Source organism: Colletes gigas, unplaced genomic scaffold (genome assembly GCF_013123115.1).
Source record: "Colletes gigas isolate AHSC1104 unplaced genomic scaffold, ASM1312311v1 Colletes_gigas_Sc00009, whole genome shotgun sequence".
NCBI lineage: Eukaryota > Metazoa > Arthropoda > Insecta > Hymenoptera > Colletidae > Colletes > Colletes gigas.
Genome location: NW_025106638.1, coordinates 3325110 through 3344964, shown reverse-complemented (window position 1 = coordinate 3344964; position 19855 = coordinate 3325110). Strand labels below are relative to the sequence as shown.

The following is a 19855-nucleotide window of genomic DNA, read 5'->3' as shown; positions in this document are numbered from 1 at the left end:
TCAGGGATTCTTAATTATTATAATTAAAATGAAAAACAATTATAATTAGAATATTAGGTTACAATTTACAATATACAATAATTATTCCTATATATTATTTAGTACTTATTTTGAACATTCTCTGGAAAAATGGAAGAAAAATTTTTTTAATTAGGAAGTAAATGTTATTTCCGGAAATAAGTAATATTTAAATTTACTATTAATTGACCAGATGGAGCACCTAAGATCGATTGAAATACAATATTTATGAAATACCAATTAACATTATTTACAACGATTATTTTTAAATTACTATTTGAAGTATATTTCGCCAAGGTTTGTTTCACACAACGTGTAGCCAAATAAAATAATGTATTGTCTTAATGACTATTTGTCAAATAATTTACTTGGACAATGCCCAGAGATGTTGTAAATTGGAAAGTTAATAAATGCTTGTGGGGTGTGAAGAAATGAATAGGAAGTAGGTGTTAGGAACGAGGGACAACAAAGAGGAAGGGATGGAGTCCGAAAGGAGTGGGAAATAAACGGGCGTTGCAAGGTTGCAACGTCTGTGGGAGTCGTGCCGCTACTTCCGAAGAATTAGCATCTGAAAGGATATCGTGTAAGTTCAGGTATAGACATTATATTTTTTTACGTTACTTATTTGAATTTTTATTTCTGTGTGTTTGTGCGCGTATTGAAGATTGAATCGATTTGCTTCGAAAACAAAGAAATATATACATATTGTCATAACTTATTTTCAAATTAAATGCTGTCGAATAGGACATTAAAGTGCTAATAATGTTAGAAATTGATTTCGTTAAAAGATATAACAATGAAAGGAACTACTCGTAACATCGTTATAAATATTAACTCTATAATTTTATATTATATTTTATTAACCGGCTTCGAAATATTGCTTAATTAAGAATTAATAATATTACAGGTTGATACAATTTTAATCGTATATTTCCGTTTTATGTGAAAAATTTAGTTATCGACCAAGTAAACTTTTAATCTTGCCTATTTTGAACATAATTTCTAGTTTTTACAGTATTAACAAATTTATAATACACTCTTTGACTAAATCACAGTATCAGTGTACGTTAAATAATCTATATTATTTCTTTTTGTCGTTTAAAATTCATTTCATTGTTAAATGATTTATTCATTATTACGATTTCAATTTTGCTAATTATTCGAGCCTTTATTATTTATTGTATTACCCGAGTGCATAGTTTGAGTCTTAAGTACTTAATAAATTTGCAAATTTTTAAAATAAATTCTGATTTTAATATTAAACATTTTTTAACGAATGTTCCTTTGCTATGGCAATAGAAATCGATTCAGCTGTAGTTATTCTATAATCGATATTAGTTATTTGATAGTTATGTCTGCTAGTTAATTTGGTAGATCTGATACAGTGACGTAATGAACGTATACTTTGACACTGTCTGCTTATTTACCGTTGGTTTAAAATTAATAGTCGATTGTCCAAATATTATCGATATTTTGCTAATTTTTAAAATACACGGACGTACTTCGCATTGTCAAAGTATTAAATATTCGATTGGGACAAGAGTTGAAATAGTATTTCTGTTAATCAAATATGTGATATGTTACGAACGAAATGATCAATTATATCGTGCCACACGTGGCCCTTGGCATCACTTACTACGGCCCTTAAAAGATGAAAATTAAGAAATATTTTAGGAAAATGAAAAAATTTAGAATGAAAATACTTTTACAAATTTTCATTTTCGACGATAGAATTTTGTGTTTGCTTCCTATATCTATTTCGATTTCTAAGATAATATATCGTCGAATTCTAGTGAACAATGATCTAACTTTCTGCTGTAACTTGACGCCAGATCATAAAGATTATTTTTAAATCGTTGTCTAGAGCACGCGGAGGACCTTAGAAACAGTTTGTTCTTGAAATCTACATTTTCGGTCTGTATTTCCTATTTAAACTCGAAAAACAATTACGCCAAAAAATTTCCACAAAATTAATTCAGCAGCTTAACAGTTTTTTTTTTTGTAGTTTACGCGACGCAAATTTCGTTTTTAGAAAATGGTCCGCGTGACCATTTGCGTTTGATTTTGTAATTTTTTATTTTCTACTATTCTTTGTTTCATTAATTATTTCGTGCAATGTGTTATAATATTCAAAAATGTCAAATGTATTACAACTGTCTACTATTTTCTTATCATTGTTGTCTTATTGTTATTTAAATATCTATGGGAAACGATGTTTCGTAGTTTGAATAGTATAATTTAAATTGCACGTTAAAAAATTGTAAAGATAAACGAAAAATAAAATAAAAAGAACAAGAAATATGTAAACATGATAGAAATATTTTACACGGCATTAAATTGTTCATACACATGTATTAATGAAATATATTTAATTTCTAAATCATTTCTTTTTGATAATACAAAACATCTGTGTGTATGTTGCTAAATATATCTAGTAGAGTCACCTACAAATGTGTCTAAACATTTGTTTTCAATATTATGTAAATAAATAAGTTTTTCGAAGGTCATTTCTATCCAGAAAATATGATGTTTCAATGAAAATGAATGCCTAAAATTATAGAAGTAATGATTTTTTATTTTATTTTTCTTTCAAAGTTTGTGGATTTACATTCTTTGAAAATTATACATGGTATATATGTTTCTTGTGTAAGATACATTATTAACAGTACCATTTTCTAATGCAAAAAGAACAAACATTTTTATAGTTTACATGACCTAACACACATATACACGCACAAAATTTTGATATTGGTATAACGTATGTATAAATTGCATTATGTTGTTTTTAATTTATAAATATTACTCAAACTTACTGTGACTGTTTTGTTTATATAATTACTTTGATTTTCAATTAACGAATACACATATTTCTTGTTGATAATGAATGCACAAAGGAAATGCCTGAATTAGAATTTGTATTATTGCAGTAGATAATTAATTAATTAAATACATATATTTTTATAAGCACTGTGACTTTGTGCTTATAAAATTCTTATTGGAACATACATTATCTTTCTTCGTTACATATTATTTAATTTCAGATAAGAGTACTTAAACAGAAAGACATATTAAAACAACTATATTAATATTGTTATAAGTGTGAAATATTACTCGTACAAAATTTTTAACTGAAACGATGGAAATAACATTGCAATTACAAATGCATAATTATTCGTAATATGTTGGTATTTTTAAAATAGTATGAAATATTTATTACGAATTAAACATACTATAATTGTTACGATGAATTAATCTATTAATCTTATTATGCATTTACTTTTGTTTCTCATCAAATGTATCTGTTGTTATTGTAGAAATATCCTCCTCTCCAATACAGTAATTAAATGCTGTTTTTAAATTCTAGTGTTATAATATCGAATTACGTAGAGATCCAACTAATTTTAACGATTGTTTACGTGGAAAATGAAATTGCTTGGGACTGAATTGATAGTGTACATTAAATTAGAGATAAATTGAAATAGGTGAAAAGTAATTAGAAAGTAGGAGAAGGAAAAGAAATAAAAGAATAGGTTATAGGAAAAGAATGGTAGATCAAGGCATTATGTACTACATGAGTTCGTAATCGGAGGCGGTTGTCCGGGACTCGAGTGTGCTGTGTGCCAGTTCAGTTCACGGACACCAAATTAGACATGGTCTATTTTTAAGCAACATGTAGTTGCTCGTTCCAGTTTACTGGTTACTCATAGTAGAGACCCTTGAGCAAACCTAGATGGAGGTATTTGGAGCTCTGTATTAATTTCATTCATGTTCAGTTTAACTATTATAACCAACAAATAGTAAATCATAAAATGATAGTACATTATTTAATCGCAATTAGCCAGTACTACGAAACATCGTAAGAAATTTAGCTTGTCTCCTTTATCGTAAGGTTCTTTAAACATTTATGTATCTCGTAAATTCGCATTGGAAAGAAAATTGATGCAGCGAGGTTATAATCGAAACGATAATATTGGGTCGATAATTCGAAATCGATCGAAATGTAAATTTATCCGTCGAGCTTGTGCTATTTAAACCTGCTGGTTTCGTTGTTGCTTACTTTAACCGACATAGTTATATGATTTGTCATCAAAATAAAATTTCCTCGAATACATAACGTCAAACGGTTACAGATAAAATTAGTGCTCTTTGCATTCAGTCGATCAACCGGCTAACTATAGGAAGCAGTGCCAATTGTGGTTGTAGGTAAAATTAATACAATTTGGCAGCCTGTTTCACATTTTACCTAGATTTAGATACGTGATCTTGGTGATTCATTCCCTTTATCTTTGGAAATTGGCTTACTTCGTAATTCGTAAAATTTGAAAATAGTGACAAGTTTAGCAGAAATCTGTAAACTCGACAATCGATCAAAAATATCGATACGATCGATGCACAGTAACGGATACAAAGTGTGGAACCTGACCCGTTTCCGGGGGTGGAGGGCGGAGAGGAAGGTGCAGTCACAGACCGTTCATTATAACATTTCCACTAATATGAATAATCAAAATTTTTTCACGATTACTAACCATTTAGACAAATAGAATTCGATCGAATTAATTTTATATCCAATCTTTGTAACACTATTCTCGTATACGAATATTTCTATGTACAATTTAAAACATAATATGATATTTAGTCATATTTATTGTTAGAAATGAGTAAACATGTTCAGTTTTACCCGCCTAGTATTTGTATTTGGCGCGTATCGCATCAATACCAAAAATGGCAACTCAGAATTCTCAGTGACAGTTTCTATTAACTTGCATCGCGTTATTCAAAGGTAGAACGGTAGAATAAAGCGTGGGTTGCTGCTCTTCATCGTCCAACCGCCACGTGTATATATCCATCATTTATCAATTTAAATTAATGTAGATAATTGATAATAATTAATGGTCGAAATTGATCAACTGCAACATTATTGTTACAAACATTATAGGGTAGTCAGCTTTGATTTCAAATATACATACATACAGGATGGTCCATGCAACTTATGCACCCTTATGATTTCAAAAATAAGCGTTGCACGAAAAAATATTGTGTATGAAAGTTACATGGTTTGAAGAGGTACTCTATAATAGTGCACTTATTTTTTTTATGGCTGAAAGCGTTTTGGAGATTCGAAGGTTTCAACATTGGAACACTATATTTTTTATGCTAAAATATGGTGTAATATCGAATTTTGTGTAAAAAAGTATTGACCTTTACTAACTCTAAATCTAATAGTATAAATTCACGTTATTTCTTGAAAATTTTCTTCGTATAATATCAAGTTAGAAATTCAACCATATCACAGATTTGCACAGGAGAGCAATGTTTACGTGACAATGTTTATTAAACGTCTATCATGTTTATAATAAAGGTCAATACACTTTTTTGCTTAGAATTCGATATTCTTCCATATTTTAATATAAAAATATAATATTTTGTTTAAAAAAAACAAAGTTTACCTTCGAATCTCCTAACCTTCAACACATATTTTGAGAGGTGCATCTACATGTACAAGGTTGTCAATTATTTCCGTAACTAGTGGACGAATAAAAATTTGTTTCATCATGGATGGATACGATTTTGAAAGACCTTTAAATTGATGACAATTGATTTTTTTTATGTTTGATTTCCAAGTAAAATCTTAAGGTTATCTTCAAATTTTTTTATTTATAACCTTATAAGTTTTCTTTTATCCATGATAAATAAAATTTTGATTCGCTTATTAATTACGAAAATAATTAATTAAAATAATTAATACATACGCCTCTTATAAACCATCTCTACGAATAACTTTCCCAAAAACTCTATCAACCATAAATAACACAATAGTTGTTATTATCGCTGAATCGTATCGCCGACATACATATGTATATGTATATACAGGGTGAGGCATTTTAAACAGGTCACCTGAATAACTCGCTTGTTTTTGAAGATAGGAGAAAATGCATTAGACCAAACTTATTTGGTATCGGGGGGCTCATAATCTGGTATTACCAATTTTTTTGTAGGTGGAGGCGTCAAGGAGATATGAAGGTCAACTTTGTTTTTTTAAATGGAACAGTATATTTTATTACTTACATTCTGATAGAGTGTTTCAAGGCGAATACAATGACCTATTATTAAGGTCATTCAAGGTCACCCAAAGTCAACTGCAATAGAAAATAAATTGTGTCAGAGTACATTTCGAATACTTGTGTATCACGTGTGTGTATTGCGTGACACGGGTCACAAAAGATAAACAAACATTCAATCACATTGTACGCTTATCCGTATCCTCAAACATTATTGGTAATTTTACTACCGACTAGAGCACAGCTTCGTAACATTTATTCAGTCTAAGTGTTTAGTTTTCTAAAATGCGTTACACGATAGCAGAGAAAGTAGAAATGGTTCTTATTTATGGTGAATGTCATAGAATTATGAGGGAAGCGGTACGTGTGTATAGTGAAAGATTTCCCGATCGTAATAATAGACCTTCACTTTCTGTCTTTACAAACATTATAAAAAAGTTCCAAGAAACTGGAACTGTGGATAACAAAACACGTAATCTTGCCAAACGAGCAACTGATGATGGAAACTCGATAAATATTGTAGCAGCTGTAATACAAGATCCACATGTTAGTACAAGACAACTGGAACGCGAAAGTGGCATCAGTCAACGAAGTATTTTACGAATATTACACATTAACAAATTTCATCCGTTCCACATATCACTTCATCAACAATTAACTGAAAATGATTATACAAAACGTTTACAATTTTGTGAATGGGGCTTACAAAAACTACAAGACGATGAAATGTTCTTGAGTAAATTGTTATTTACCGATGAGGCCACATTTACAAACCATGGAGCAATTAACCGTCACAACATGCACTACTGGTCGGTAGATAATCCACGATGGTTGAGAGAAGTCGACAAACAGAGACCTTGGTCTGTAAACGTCTGGTGCGGTCTTCTTCATAATAAAATAATTGGTCCATATTTTATTGATGGCACGCTAAATAGTAGTAAGTACCTGAGAATCTTAGAAGACGTTTTGCCAGAATTGTTAGAAGACACTTCACTGGACATACGACAATCCATGTGGTTCCAGCAAGACGGATGCCCTGCTCATTCAGCACGCAATGTTACAGAATTTCTAAATAGAAAATTTGGAGATTCTTGGGTAGGTCGATCAGGAAGTAACAAATGGCCGGCACGATCCCCAGACCTGACACCTCTCGATTTTTATTTGTGGGGAAAATTAAAGGCAGAAGTGTACCGCGAAAAACCAACTACCAAACTTGACATGCAAGAACGTATAAGAAGAGCTTGCTCTGTAATAGATACAAATGAAATTTGCCAGGCAGTGTCATCAGTATTGCAACGATTTAGACTATGTATCCATGTTCAAGGTCGCCATTTTGAACACTTGTAATAGCAGTATCAAAGTATCCAAGTGTTCGAAGAGTGCTTTGACACAATTTATTTTCTATTGCAGTTGACTTTGGGTGACCTTGAATGACCTTAATAATAGGTCATTGTATTCGCCTTGAAACACTCTATCAGAATGTAAGTAATAAAATATACTGTTCCATTTAAAAAAACAAAGTTGACCTTCATATCTCCTTGACGCCTCCACCTACAAAAAAATTGGTAATACCAGATTATGAGCCCCCCGATACCAAATAAGTTTGGTCTAATGCATTTTCTCCTATCTTCAAAAACAAGCGAGTTATTCAGGTGACCTGTTTAAAATGCCTCACCCTGTATATACATAGATATAAGAACGCTGTACTAAATACTTAATTAAATAATATTAAATTAACAAGGGTAGCAATATTATTTTTGCATCTGGGCAACCAACAACACAGGGACGGTCCTGGGTCAAACTATAAGAGCTTATTCCTCCCCCCATTAATCAACAAGTCTGTTATCTGAATGTTAATTGTTTTAAGCGATTTCTTATTTGTCAACGAACGTTGAATCATCCAAAACTTTAATATTATTCTAACGCTCATTTTTATGCCTAAAATCGCATTTCTCGATCTTTGGATTTTGACCTATATGTATACATATATCTTTTCAAATTTTCTGAAGCAAAAGAGCTTTATAAGTATCCTGAATCCTGGAATCGTTAAATAAGATTTGTTTATAAGGTAAAATTATTACGTACATAACAAATGAAAACAAAATTGGTTGTTTTTTGATAAGAAAAGAAGTTTTTGAATAGTACTAACGAGCAGAGGATGATTCTACATGGAAAAATAAGTCGAAAAAATAGAATAACATTTTTACATTGGAGACCTTGTTTACGAGAAAATCGGTTTTGAAAATTCATTGGGTTTGTTACTTTTTCCCCTCGATATTGTTCACGGAGCCATCCCCAACCATTTCCTGGAACTGTATGTAGGACTAACCAAACTTTGTCAAACACTTGAAAAACGAAGTTAAAAAAAGAAATACATAAAACCAGATATTGAACGTACTAAAAAAATTCAAAGTAATTAAAATGTGATACGAAAGAATAGACTGATGATCGCTGGTGAATATGTTATAATACGTAACGTTGTTAACAAATCAACCTTCGCTATTTTAAAGTTGAACTACCATGGAATCATGCAATTTGTAAAAAAAAATGATATATACATATAGTTTGATTTCTAAGCGCTTTTTGAATCTGCAGAATAAACAAACGTTTAACAGTTTTCTCTACTTCGTTCACTTTCAGTGTTTCTCACCTTCACCTGCGATGTGATTAAACCTAACAACCTAACCTAACATAGCTTAACAAAGGTAATATCGTATGGTCGACGAAATATTCAATTTTAAACAAAATCCCAGATATCAAGAGATAAAAGTGATCGATTTGGCGTGGAATGATTAGTTTGCTTTAATAACTTTGTAAACAATTTGCATTTCTAGTGTTTCACAAAGCAAAGAGCACTGTTTCGAAGTATTTCATTCGCACGGTTGCTGGTGGCAAATGCAAACACTGTTAATTATTAATTGTTTTATTTGTCATATCTTAAATATAAATTATAAATGTGCAAATTTGATTTAAAGATTTCGAAGTTTATATGAAACACCATAACCTATTAATATTTCGATAGTAACAGATGGTATACTGAAGTGGAACTTTGAACGATTTCATGAATCGATTTTCAATCGAATCTTCGGAGTTCAATTTCATGCTGCACCAATTCTAGCCACTTCGATTTCGAATTGATTCCAGAATCGATTCTTCTTGCTAGAATCAAACATCTCTAGTATTTAGCGAACATTAACGAGGGATCACTGTTCATCATACATACATCTTGTAACGAATAGTAGAACTCGCGTAACATTTCTAATAAATTGTTCAAATTTCAGATAACGAAAAAGCAAACCCGATAAGATGTCAAGACCAATCCTTAGCAGGCCGCGTACGCGTGTATACGGATGCAACTACGATAAAGGAGAATCGTATTATAAACCGATGGTCGATCACTTAGATCGGAAGTACAGTTCTCGACCGCTCTTCTCCGAACCAAGAACTTCAATAGCCGACGAGATCGCGGCCCGTCGAAGCGACATCGGTAACATCTTCAGTCGTTTTCCAAAATGGTTTTAAGGGGTGAACGTATCCTACTATTTCTATCCTTTAACCGTTATGAATATAATCAGTAGCTTTCCGATAAGAAGAATTTTTAACTATTTTTCACTCCTTCAAGTCTCGTGAGTGGCATGTTCAATCCAAATCCTGATGTGAAAGGAACTGAATGTACTGTTTCTTAAATCTAGTATTACAGACACAATAAATTTTATCTACATAAACGATCATCGTAAAAAGACCTCCTGCATTCGTAACAAAATGAAATAAAATCGCAACATGAAGCAGCACCGTCTAATGATTTATTGTATCCCGAGACATGAACAATAACGTCTTTTATAATATACGGACATTTATATTTTAATACACTTCATCGGTACAGTTCGTCATTTCGTGAGAGAAATGTTTTCACTTTGGTTAAATTTTCAGTTGTCTACTTCTTTACTTTGTATATAATATCACATCTATAGAGTAGTTGCTCGTATTATTACTTTTATTGGTCGTAACATTTGTAAGATTGTACCTGTTAAATAAAGCATTTGGCCACGTGTTCCTTCAGAGGATCGAAATTTCAAATTACTTGTATGTTCCGTAACCTATTGAAACATTTATCGAACGTAAAATTAATCTAATAACCGGAAAGTATTCTTAATATATATTCGTATAAGTCAATTTTTTTACTTTTCGATCATTTTCATATAGAATTCCATTACACGAAACAAAGATTTAAAAAGTTTGTCCTTTTAAAGAGATGGTAACATAATTTGCTACATCAAATCAAATAACGAAAGAATCAATAATGTTAGAGAAATATAATTATACAATTCTTAACAGAAATGACAAAATGCCTAAAAATATAAATTATAAATAAAATGTAGTTTTTATCGTTACAAACTGTCAGAAACTTGTATATTGTTAGTACATTGTTCGAACACACTATTTTTCTTTTTTTTTTGCAATAGCAATCATATGTACATATTATCAGGAAATTCTATACTCTTTCAAAGAGCTCGAATATATGGATATGTATAGTTCAATAGTACCGCGTTAATTGACCATATTTAGCCTCCGATCGAAGATCTATTTCTAGAAATTCCCAAGTCTTTTCTTTTATCGAGATCGCTCGGAATGGATGAATAGGTAGAGTGAAAAATTTCGTGCAAATCAAATACGAATACTATTCAATTTTTGATAGAATAGTCCTTTTACTGTAACGTAATATCAATTATATTCTTTTGAACAGATGTATAATGCCGAACAAAAATATTAGCATGACAATATTTAAACAGATTGATTCAAAGGAAAAATTTCTGATACATTTATTTATTAATTATCCTAGTTTATTATATAACAGATGCAGTAACATAAATAAACTGATAACATAAACGTACTTCTTCAGAATTTTATGCATGGACAAAAGTATTGGCACATTAAGTAAAATCTAATGTACAGCATTTGTTTAAAAAATCATCTTAAGGTTCAGTCGATTAACAATAGCAAAAGCACAAAGAGTAATAATGTCGAGAAAAAGAAAAGCAACTACAAATGAAGAGAGTCGGTATTTATTCGATCGATTTTTGTTAGATTTAATTCCGAGACATTCTCCTGTGCTCAGGAGTCTCGTCAGTGTGAAGTTTGACTATTTAGAATTCCATTGGGCAGTTGGTATCCGTGTATACAGAATGTTTGGCCATCCCTGGGAAAAATTTTAATGGAAGATTCTAAAGGCCAAAATATGGCGAAAATCAAGAGTATCAATCTGTTGATTGAGGCTTTGTTAAAAAGTTATTAATGTTTAAAGGCAATCTGTAGAACGACTGCGTACGCGTGATAGTGATCCTCACTGAGAAAACCGTAAGACTGTCGATACGTCACGAAGTAGAGTTTCTCATGTTGGGTGAGAACCACTATCGCGCGCACGCAGTTGTGCGCAGATTGCCTATCAGATTGCCGCCATCAACAAATTGGTATTCTTGATTTTCGTCTTATTTTGGCCTCTAGAATCTCCCATTAAAATTTTTCACAGGGGTGACCGAACACCCTGTATGTGGGGTATTATCACTGATATAATCGCACTAACAAATACACTAGATCTGGTTTTATATACGAATGGAACTCGCGAGTGGCACTGTTATGATAACATGTTTGGTCTTTACGGTGCGGTGGTCGGAACGAGACTGACAACAATTATTGTAAGCATCCAATGCATAAAATTTTTCCTTATACATAAGTTATAGCACACTTATGAATACACTTTTTTGGAATATTAATTAATATTTTTGTCAGGTTCTGTATCTACAATATAAAAAATTGACTTTTAATTAGCTATAAAATATTGTTGAATTTTTGCATTTCAAGCGTTTTATTCAAAGTTAGGAACAATTAAAGTAAACAACTTCTTATTTTTTCTCCGTGCACGTTTCATTTCGTTCACTTTTTTAATAACTTTCCCGTTGCATTTGCGGTATACAGGGTGTTCGGCCATCTGTGGGTAAAATTTTAATGGGTGATTCTAGAGGCCAAAATAAAACGAAAATCAAGAATACCAATTTGCTGATGGTGGTTTCGTTAAAAAGTTATTAACGTTTAAAGTTCCGCCCGTATTGAATTTTTTTCTCGACAACGCGTAGGATTTCGGGGGTATGTCTATTCACCAAAAATGATTGTAATTGACCCCCGCAACCCAAAATAATTTTTCCAAAACGATTTGAAACTTTTTTTTTCCGTCGAAAAATTTCACACCTTCTCGAATTTTTTTCTAGAAAGTGGGTAGGATTTCGGGGGTAATTGTAATGACAAAAAATGATTACAATTGACCCCCGCCACCGAAAATAATTTTTCCAAAACAATTTGAAATTTTTGATTTTAATTGTTAATAACTTCTTAACGAAGCTTCCATCAATGAATTAGTATTCTTGATTTTCGCCATATTTTGGCCTCTAGAATCTCCCATTAAAATTTTTTCCCAGGGGTGGCCGAACACCCTGTATAAGAATAGATTTACACATTTGTGGGATCTAAAAAATGATGTGTTACCAATACTTTAGGTTTCGGAGCGATACAAAATTTGACCATTTTTTAACATACTCCATTATCAAATTCTTTTTCGTGCCAGTTTTTAATCGTAACACCTTTACGAATCCAATACTATTTATGTTTTACATAAAAATCTATTAATTTTTGTTTCGTCCAATCATGTAACACGCTTCTAATTATTGGCCGAATAATTTGTATATTTTTTGTTTACAAAAGCCAAATTAACATTTTGCTTCGACGATATGAAAGTTTTTTTAGCTTTTGGGAAGCCTCTGATTCTTTCTAGTGTGAATTCTTTATTATTTATTTTTTTAGCTTGTCGATGTGTTTAGATTTTCTTTAAGGTTGGGTAAACCACAGGATGTTGACGATAAACGTTCGAAAAAATATGTCACAAAAGAATATCGAAGACATTTCATAATCGCAAAAAGAATATGTTACAATTGGTCCGTGTTACTTTCGACTCGTCTTCTTTATATTGATTTTGGAATGATTTTTTAAATCTATAGAATAAAGAAACGTTGAACATTTCTCTCTATTTCATTCTCATTCAGTGTTTCTCACTTTCGCCTAGACTACGATCAAACCTAACAAAGATAACAGTCAATAGTACAATAGTACCTCCTAAGAATGTTCGATTCGGAATCGATTTTCCAGAAATTCGATCTTTTTAATACGATTTTCGATTTTTTTGAATCGATTCTTGGATATCTGATTTTTGGCACGAACCAATTTTTTTTTTTAATCACGAATCGATCTCTAACTCGTGGATCGTCCCAGAAGGGCGAAAATGCAGTTTCTTTTATTTTACTCATAGCACGATGTATGAAACTTTTCTGTTTATCCTTGAATCTACATTTTAAAAACTTACAAATAACAATTAAGAAAAGAAAAATTAATATTAACTTTAAAAGAAGTATTATGGACTATTCATATAATTTCTAGTTTGGGGACCATTCCTTAAATTAGAAATTTTTCTATTAATTGTCAACGATTCTGTTTAGTTTATCGGATTACAAAAATTGAATGGTTACATGATTCATTTAGGTAATTTCATGCTAAATTGATCATTTTTTTCCCTCGATGTCTGGGATTTTGTTTAAAATTGAATATGATGTAAACCATACGATATATTAGGGGTAGTTTGAGTCATCATTTTGCTGGTTTTGAATTTATTTAAAAAATACAGACCTCTAAAGTGTACGACTTCTGTAAAAATGGGTTGTACTTAGTAATTTTTATCTTGGAAACAATCTATCGTATTAAAATGTTTTTTTTTCAGTTTTATTAGGAAAGGATTGGTCTTTCGAAATAAATTTTGTTTCGAAATAAATTTTATTGATTTATCATTATGGACAAAATTCATTTAGGAAAGCCAATCCTTTCCAAATAAAATTGAAAAAATGCATTTCAATACGCTACATAGTACAATCCATTTTCACAAAAGTCGTAAACTTCAGAGGCCTATATTTTTTAAATAAATTCGAAACCAGCAAAATGATGACTTAAACTACCCTTAGTATCTTATGGTCTACGTAATATTAAATTTTAAACAAAATCCCAGATATCAAGGGATAAAAGTGATCGATTTGGCATGGAATGATTAGTTTGCTTTAATAATTTTGTAAACAAATTCCATTTCTAGTGTCTCACAAAGCAAAAAGTACTGTTTGGTAGTATTTCATGCACGCTAGTGCTGGTGGCAAATGCAAACTTTGTTAATTATTAATTGTTTCATTTGTCATATCATAAATATAAATTATAAATATGCAATTTAAAGATTTCGAAGTTTATATGAAACACGATAACCTATTAATATTTCGATAGTAACAGATAATATACTGAAGTGGTACCTTGAACGATTTCATGAATCGATTTTCAATAGATCGATTTTTCGAAGTTCGATTTCACGCTACATCGATTCTAGTCGCTTCGATTTAGAATTGATTCCAGAATCGATTCTTCTTGCAAAAATCAAACATCCTTAGTAATTCCCTCGATAAAGTTCGCGTTCTGGACCCAAGCCAGCGAACATTAACGAGGGATCACTGTATTATGCGTGTATTCCTTAAAGCGAGAGGATAAACAATTGATGAACTTGTTAAATTGCTTCTCAAAATTGATTTAACAATGATTCGTTTATTATTTGAATAGAAATTTGTTTGTAAAGCAACACAAGGTCCAACCGATTAACATGTAAAAGCGGATACAACGTGATTCCATATAAAAAAATAAGAAAAAAATAGAGAATGAAATTTTTTTTATTTGAAGTTTGGTTTTCGAGAAAATTGAGTTTTAAAATTCAATTATGTTCGAATGCTATGCAATGTATTTTGACTTTTCAATTGTTCGAATGCTTGATCCGTTGTTTGTACTAATTTTGATCCTGACTCTCGATATTTTCACAATACATTGTTTCTCTAACATCCCCCACCCCCCTCCCCCCCTCTTGGTCCCCGAATATCCAACAACGATATGTGCTGTTCAAAAATCTTCTTACCTTTTAATAAAACTGGCCAAAACAGCATTCTGATACGATGAATTTTCAAACACTATTCTCTCGAAAACCTCGAATCGAAAAATATTATTCTTTATACAGGATGTTCGGCCACTCCTGGGAAAAATTTTAGTGGGAGATTCTGGAGGCCAAAATAAGACGAAAATCAAGAATATCAATGTCTTGATTGAGGCTTCGTTAAAAAGTTATTAACAATTAAATTCAAAATTTCAAATCGTTCTGGAAAAATTATTTTCAGTTGCGGGGATCAATTACAATCATTTTTGGTGAATAGACATACCCACGAAATCCTACCCACTTTCTAGAAAAAAATTCGAGAAGGCGTGAAATATTTCGGCAAAATTGAAAAATTTCAAATCGTTCTGGAAAAAATATTTTTGGTTGCAGGAGTCGATTACAATCATTTTTGGTCATTACACATACGTCCGAAATTCTACCCACTTTCGAGAAAAAAAATTCCTTACTGAAAATATAATCTGAGGCTTAGTGGTTCCCCGAAATTTCACGTGAATCTTTGAAACATCATAACTTCTGAACGGATTGGACGATTTTAATGTGTCAAAATGTAAACAACGCGTATTTTGGTGAAGAATATGTAGAAATTCCAAGAATGTTCGAAAAATTGATCCTTAACCCTGTAAACTGAGAAAAACCGCATAATAATGGACCAATTTTCAAACGATCATAACTCCTACAATAGTAAATGGATTACATTGAAATTTAGTTTGGAAGTAGAACCCATGGGTAGCTACAAAAAAGTATTAAACAACTTTTCTGTAGGGCGTCAAACAAAATTAATAAAAATCAAAAACGAATTTTTAAGGTGTCTAAATTTTTCGGCGAAAAAAAAATTTGAAAATGTTTTAAAAAAATTATTTTCGGTTGCGGGGATCAATTACAATCATTTTTCGTGAATATACATACCCCCGAAATCCTAAGCATTTTTGAGAAAAAAATTCGAGTAGGTGCTGAAATATTTCGGCAAAATTTAAAAATTACAAATTGTTCTGAAAAAATTATTTTTAGTTGCAGTGGTCAATTACGATCATTTTTCGTGAATAGACATACACCCGAAATCCTACGCATTTTTGAGAAAAAAATTCGAGTAGGTGCTGAAATATTTCGGTAAAATTGAAAAATTTCAAATCGTTCTGAAAAAAATATTTTTGGTTGCAGAGGTCAATTACGATCATTTTTCGTGAATAGACATACACCCGAAATCCTACGCACTTTCGAGAAAAAAATTCTTCACCGAAAATACAATGTCTGACCAGAAATGATTCCCCTGAAAATGCGTATGTTTAGCCTGAAGCCTGAAGTCTGAATCAAGAAATTAATATTCTTGATTATCGTCTTATTTTGGCCTCTGGAATCTCCCATTAAAATTTTTCCCAGGTGTTGGCCGAACACCCTGTATATTCTTTACTTTTTCATAAGAAAGTACATAGGTGGTAGCCGTTTTTACATGTTGGTCGACCGAACCCTGTATTTAGAAAAAATGATTGTGTTGGCAAACGGTATGCACAATTGCGATAGAAGAGTTTTTAAATCATTTAGAGGCTATCGAAGAGTGAACGAATCTTGAGGTATCCGTTTTTACAGGCACGCGTGACCTCTCCGGTCCTCGCAACAGTTCCCTTGGACGTGACCTTGACCCTGAAATAGATCCTTTAATCCGCGGCCCCCAATTACCAGTGCCTTCCCTGGCCACCGACAGCCTATTTCCTGAAAACGAGGAGATCGTCTACGACAGCCGTGGCCAACGCAGTCGACGTCGATTCGCCGAACATTTTGCTAACGACATCGTCGCAACGACGCAACCGATCAAAGCGAAATTAGCCTCGCTCGGACTACAAGACGAACTCGACACCGTATTGGGAAAATCACGACGCCTACGGCAGGAACAAGATTTTCTAGAAAACTCTCTGAACGTCAAAAGAGACATGCAAGATATTAAATCAACGATCGAGGATGCGGACACTGCTTTCAAAAGACGCTCCAAGCTTTTCGACGAAATCGAACAGATGACCGAGAACAAACCGATACTTAAATGGTCGAAATTGATCAACGACGATGATAATTTGCTGGCTAGTTCCGCTGCGACCAGAGCCAAACAAACGAAAGCTCGTTTGAACGATCTTGAGTCCGAAATGGAAGAACTTTCCGAAAGGCAAGCGACCAGAGAACGCAGAGCAGCCGCGCTTAGAGCACTGATCAACGAAAATATTTCCCAATCTGAAAATTCTATTCAAAACCAGTCTGTTGTTAGTAAAAAGGTGTCTATTCGCGAACGTTCTGAGAAACACGTTGCATTCTAAACCTTTGTATCGATTTTATCTAGGTGAACAATTTATGCTCGAAGAGGTATAACGAACGCTCATATTTTTTTCACACGACTCTAGTTTTCGCCAACGTTATACTATTTTAATTATAGTATTTCTATTATTTCGTTAACTCGTACGTTTAGTTTGGCTAAATTCGGTATCGTTCGATATTTCTACATACGTTGTTTCAATGTCTGACCAGTCTTTTGTCGTTGTTCATAGAAAAGCAGAGATATTATTATATCACATTTACGATACAGATGTTTGTGCAAAATTGTTTTACGTGACAGAAATACATTAGCAGTACTTTAAAAGTATCATTTAATTTTAATTATCGATTATTTTATGTCCAGAAGTATTTCAAATATCTTACTGTAAAAGTATAAAAAAATATAGTAGTATAAAGTATTACCAAAGAAAAGACAATTTTAAAGACTACTAACATTTATTTCTTAAGTAAATACTAAATACTAAATCGTTTTATTTCATTGAAAGTATCCAACAAAACAGAAGAAAAAAAACAAAAAAAAAATTAATTCTTAATGCATTTTTTGAAATTCAGTACTTTTTACCATTTCTTTCCAACACAATAAATAATTTATGTTCCATTTCTGAGAAGAAATGCGAAAATCGAAAACTAATTTTTAAAAGAGAAGAAACCAATGTTAAAATTGACATATATTTCCAAATTTTGTATAATACAATAGTTTGTAACGTATTTAAAAAAAAAACCGAACGTAAGTTGTTCTTAATACATTGTTAAAATTCTAACATATTGAATAAGTACATGCATTACCGATGTGAAATTACACAAAAAATTACTGTTTTCATCGTGCTCTTTATCGGCAAGATTACAACAACAGCTAAGTGTTAGTTAACATATTAAGGAAAATATGCACCGAAAAGAAATATGTTCCCATAGTTGTATGTATGTATTTTTGTTCATTCATATTTACAAATAAATGTTGCTTTTAATGTACCATAGATATATGATATGTTTACACTATTAATCATATGTTTAAAACCTTTCTCGTTTTATTAACTACATAAATTCCTTGTTTACAAGATGGTTACCTTTACTTTCGTCTCCCACCCCCACGCATGAATATACCGAATCTTTATCTAGCATGTGTTACAAATACATTTACATTCCGTCCCATATGTACTCGACGTCCATCACTTTTAAAAAAAATATAAAAAAACTGATGCGATGGATACGAGATATTGTATAATAATAAACATGGATGTACCCACACCATAGGTTATAAATACATATATTAGGTATACTGATTGCATTGTCAACTACACTGTTGGGAATCTACTATAATACTTATTGGGTTAAGGAAAAGAAACTTAACCTTATTGAACCTAAAAGGCATAACGAGATATATCATTTTATACATCATTTAATCGCTGGTATAGTTCGTAATTTTGTTTACAAAAACGTATCATTATAGGATTGGGTTAGTATACTGAACATTTTTCGAAATATTCACGATTAAAGTTTTCCTGACACAGTACACGAAGTTTACATAATTCCATATAAGCTTATCGTAATAATTGCTCTTAAGTTATTAAATGACCACAAAATTGAAAAATTTCATTAACAAAAATAAATGTTTGTTTTGTTTTTGTAAATTAGGTAAATGAATATTTTTAACAGAAGTTTTATAGTTCCATTTCCTGCCTTTAACAATTGCAAATCACAGACACACAGTTTATTTAATTATATCAAGTAGTATGTATATCCACACAAACTTGTTTCGACAATCCTTATATAATGTATAAGTTCTAAAATATATTTACTATGCAAGCAAAGTATTAAAGAAACTTCTAAAATCCTAATGAAATCTAAGGTTCACCTAAATTCTGTGAGGGGATAAAATCACCCCACTGGGTATAAAATGTAAGTACTAAAAATGAATAGTTTTTATTACAAATGACAAAACAAATAATAAAGTGCCAAAAATATGAAGAAAGAAGAAAAAAAACTATTAAACAACTAAATGATGATAAATTGTGCAAAAAACATTATAGTTGTAAAAAGAAATAGGAATCATGAATCTTGTATAACACACCAATTCAATGATACGGTAGAAATCTTTTATAGGTATTTCAATATGTGTATACTACACATTCTACGCAGTACAAATGAACTACACAAATGAAGTTGCTAATACCCTAAAAGGAGGTACGCAACATAAAATAAAATAAATAAAAAGGAAGTAACTTTTATGAATTTTGAATTTAGAATTACAACCTAAGAACAAAGTCAAACAGGACACATGTTTATAGAAATTCTTTTACTGTTTTTCCTCTTACCAATCCATCAACAAAATGGGTACATACCATGTATTTTATTATGAAACATTTTGTATATTTGTAATAAGCTATCGCAA

The 19855-nt window shown here is 31.5% G+C and overlaps 1 protein-coding gene across 2 annotated transcripts; it reads left to right on the top strand.

Annotated features, from left to right (window-relative positions):
• Positions 1-450: 450 nt before the first annotated feature.
• Positions 451-18435, top strand: LOC122397242. 2 transcript variants are annotated; one of them, XM_043396281.1, is made up of 3 exons: positions 451-601; positions 9359-9564; positions 16735-18435. In XM_043396281.1, the coding sequence occupies exons 2-3, from the start codon at positions 9384-9386 to the stop codon at positions 17448-17450; spliced, it is 897 nt and encodes a 298-aa protein (XP_043252216.1). In that variant the 5' UTR covers positions 451-601; positions 9359-9383; the 3' UTR covers positions 17451-18435. The 2 variants fall into 2 exon arrangements, with proteins under 2 accessions (XP_043252216.1, XP_043252215.1); XM_043396280.1 differs by having other exon boundaries at positions 460-611.
• Positions 18436-19855: the final 1420 nt, after the last annotated feature.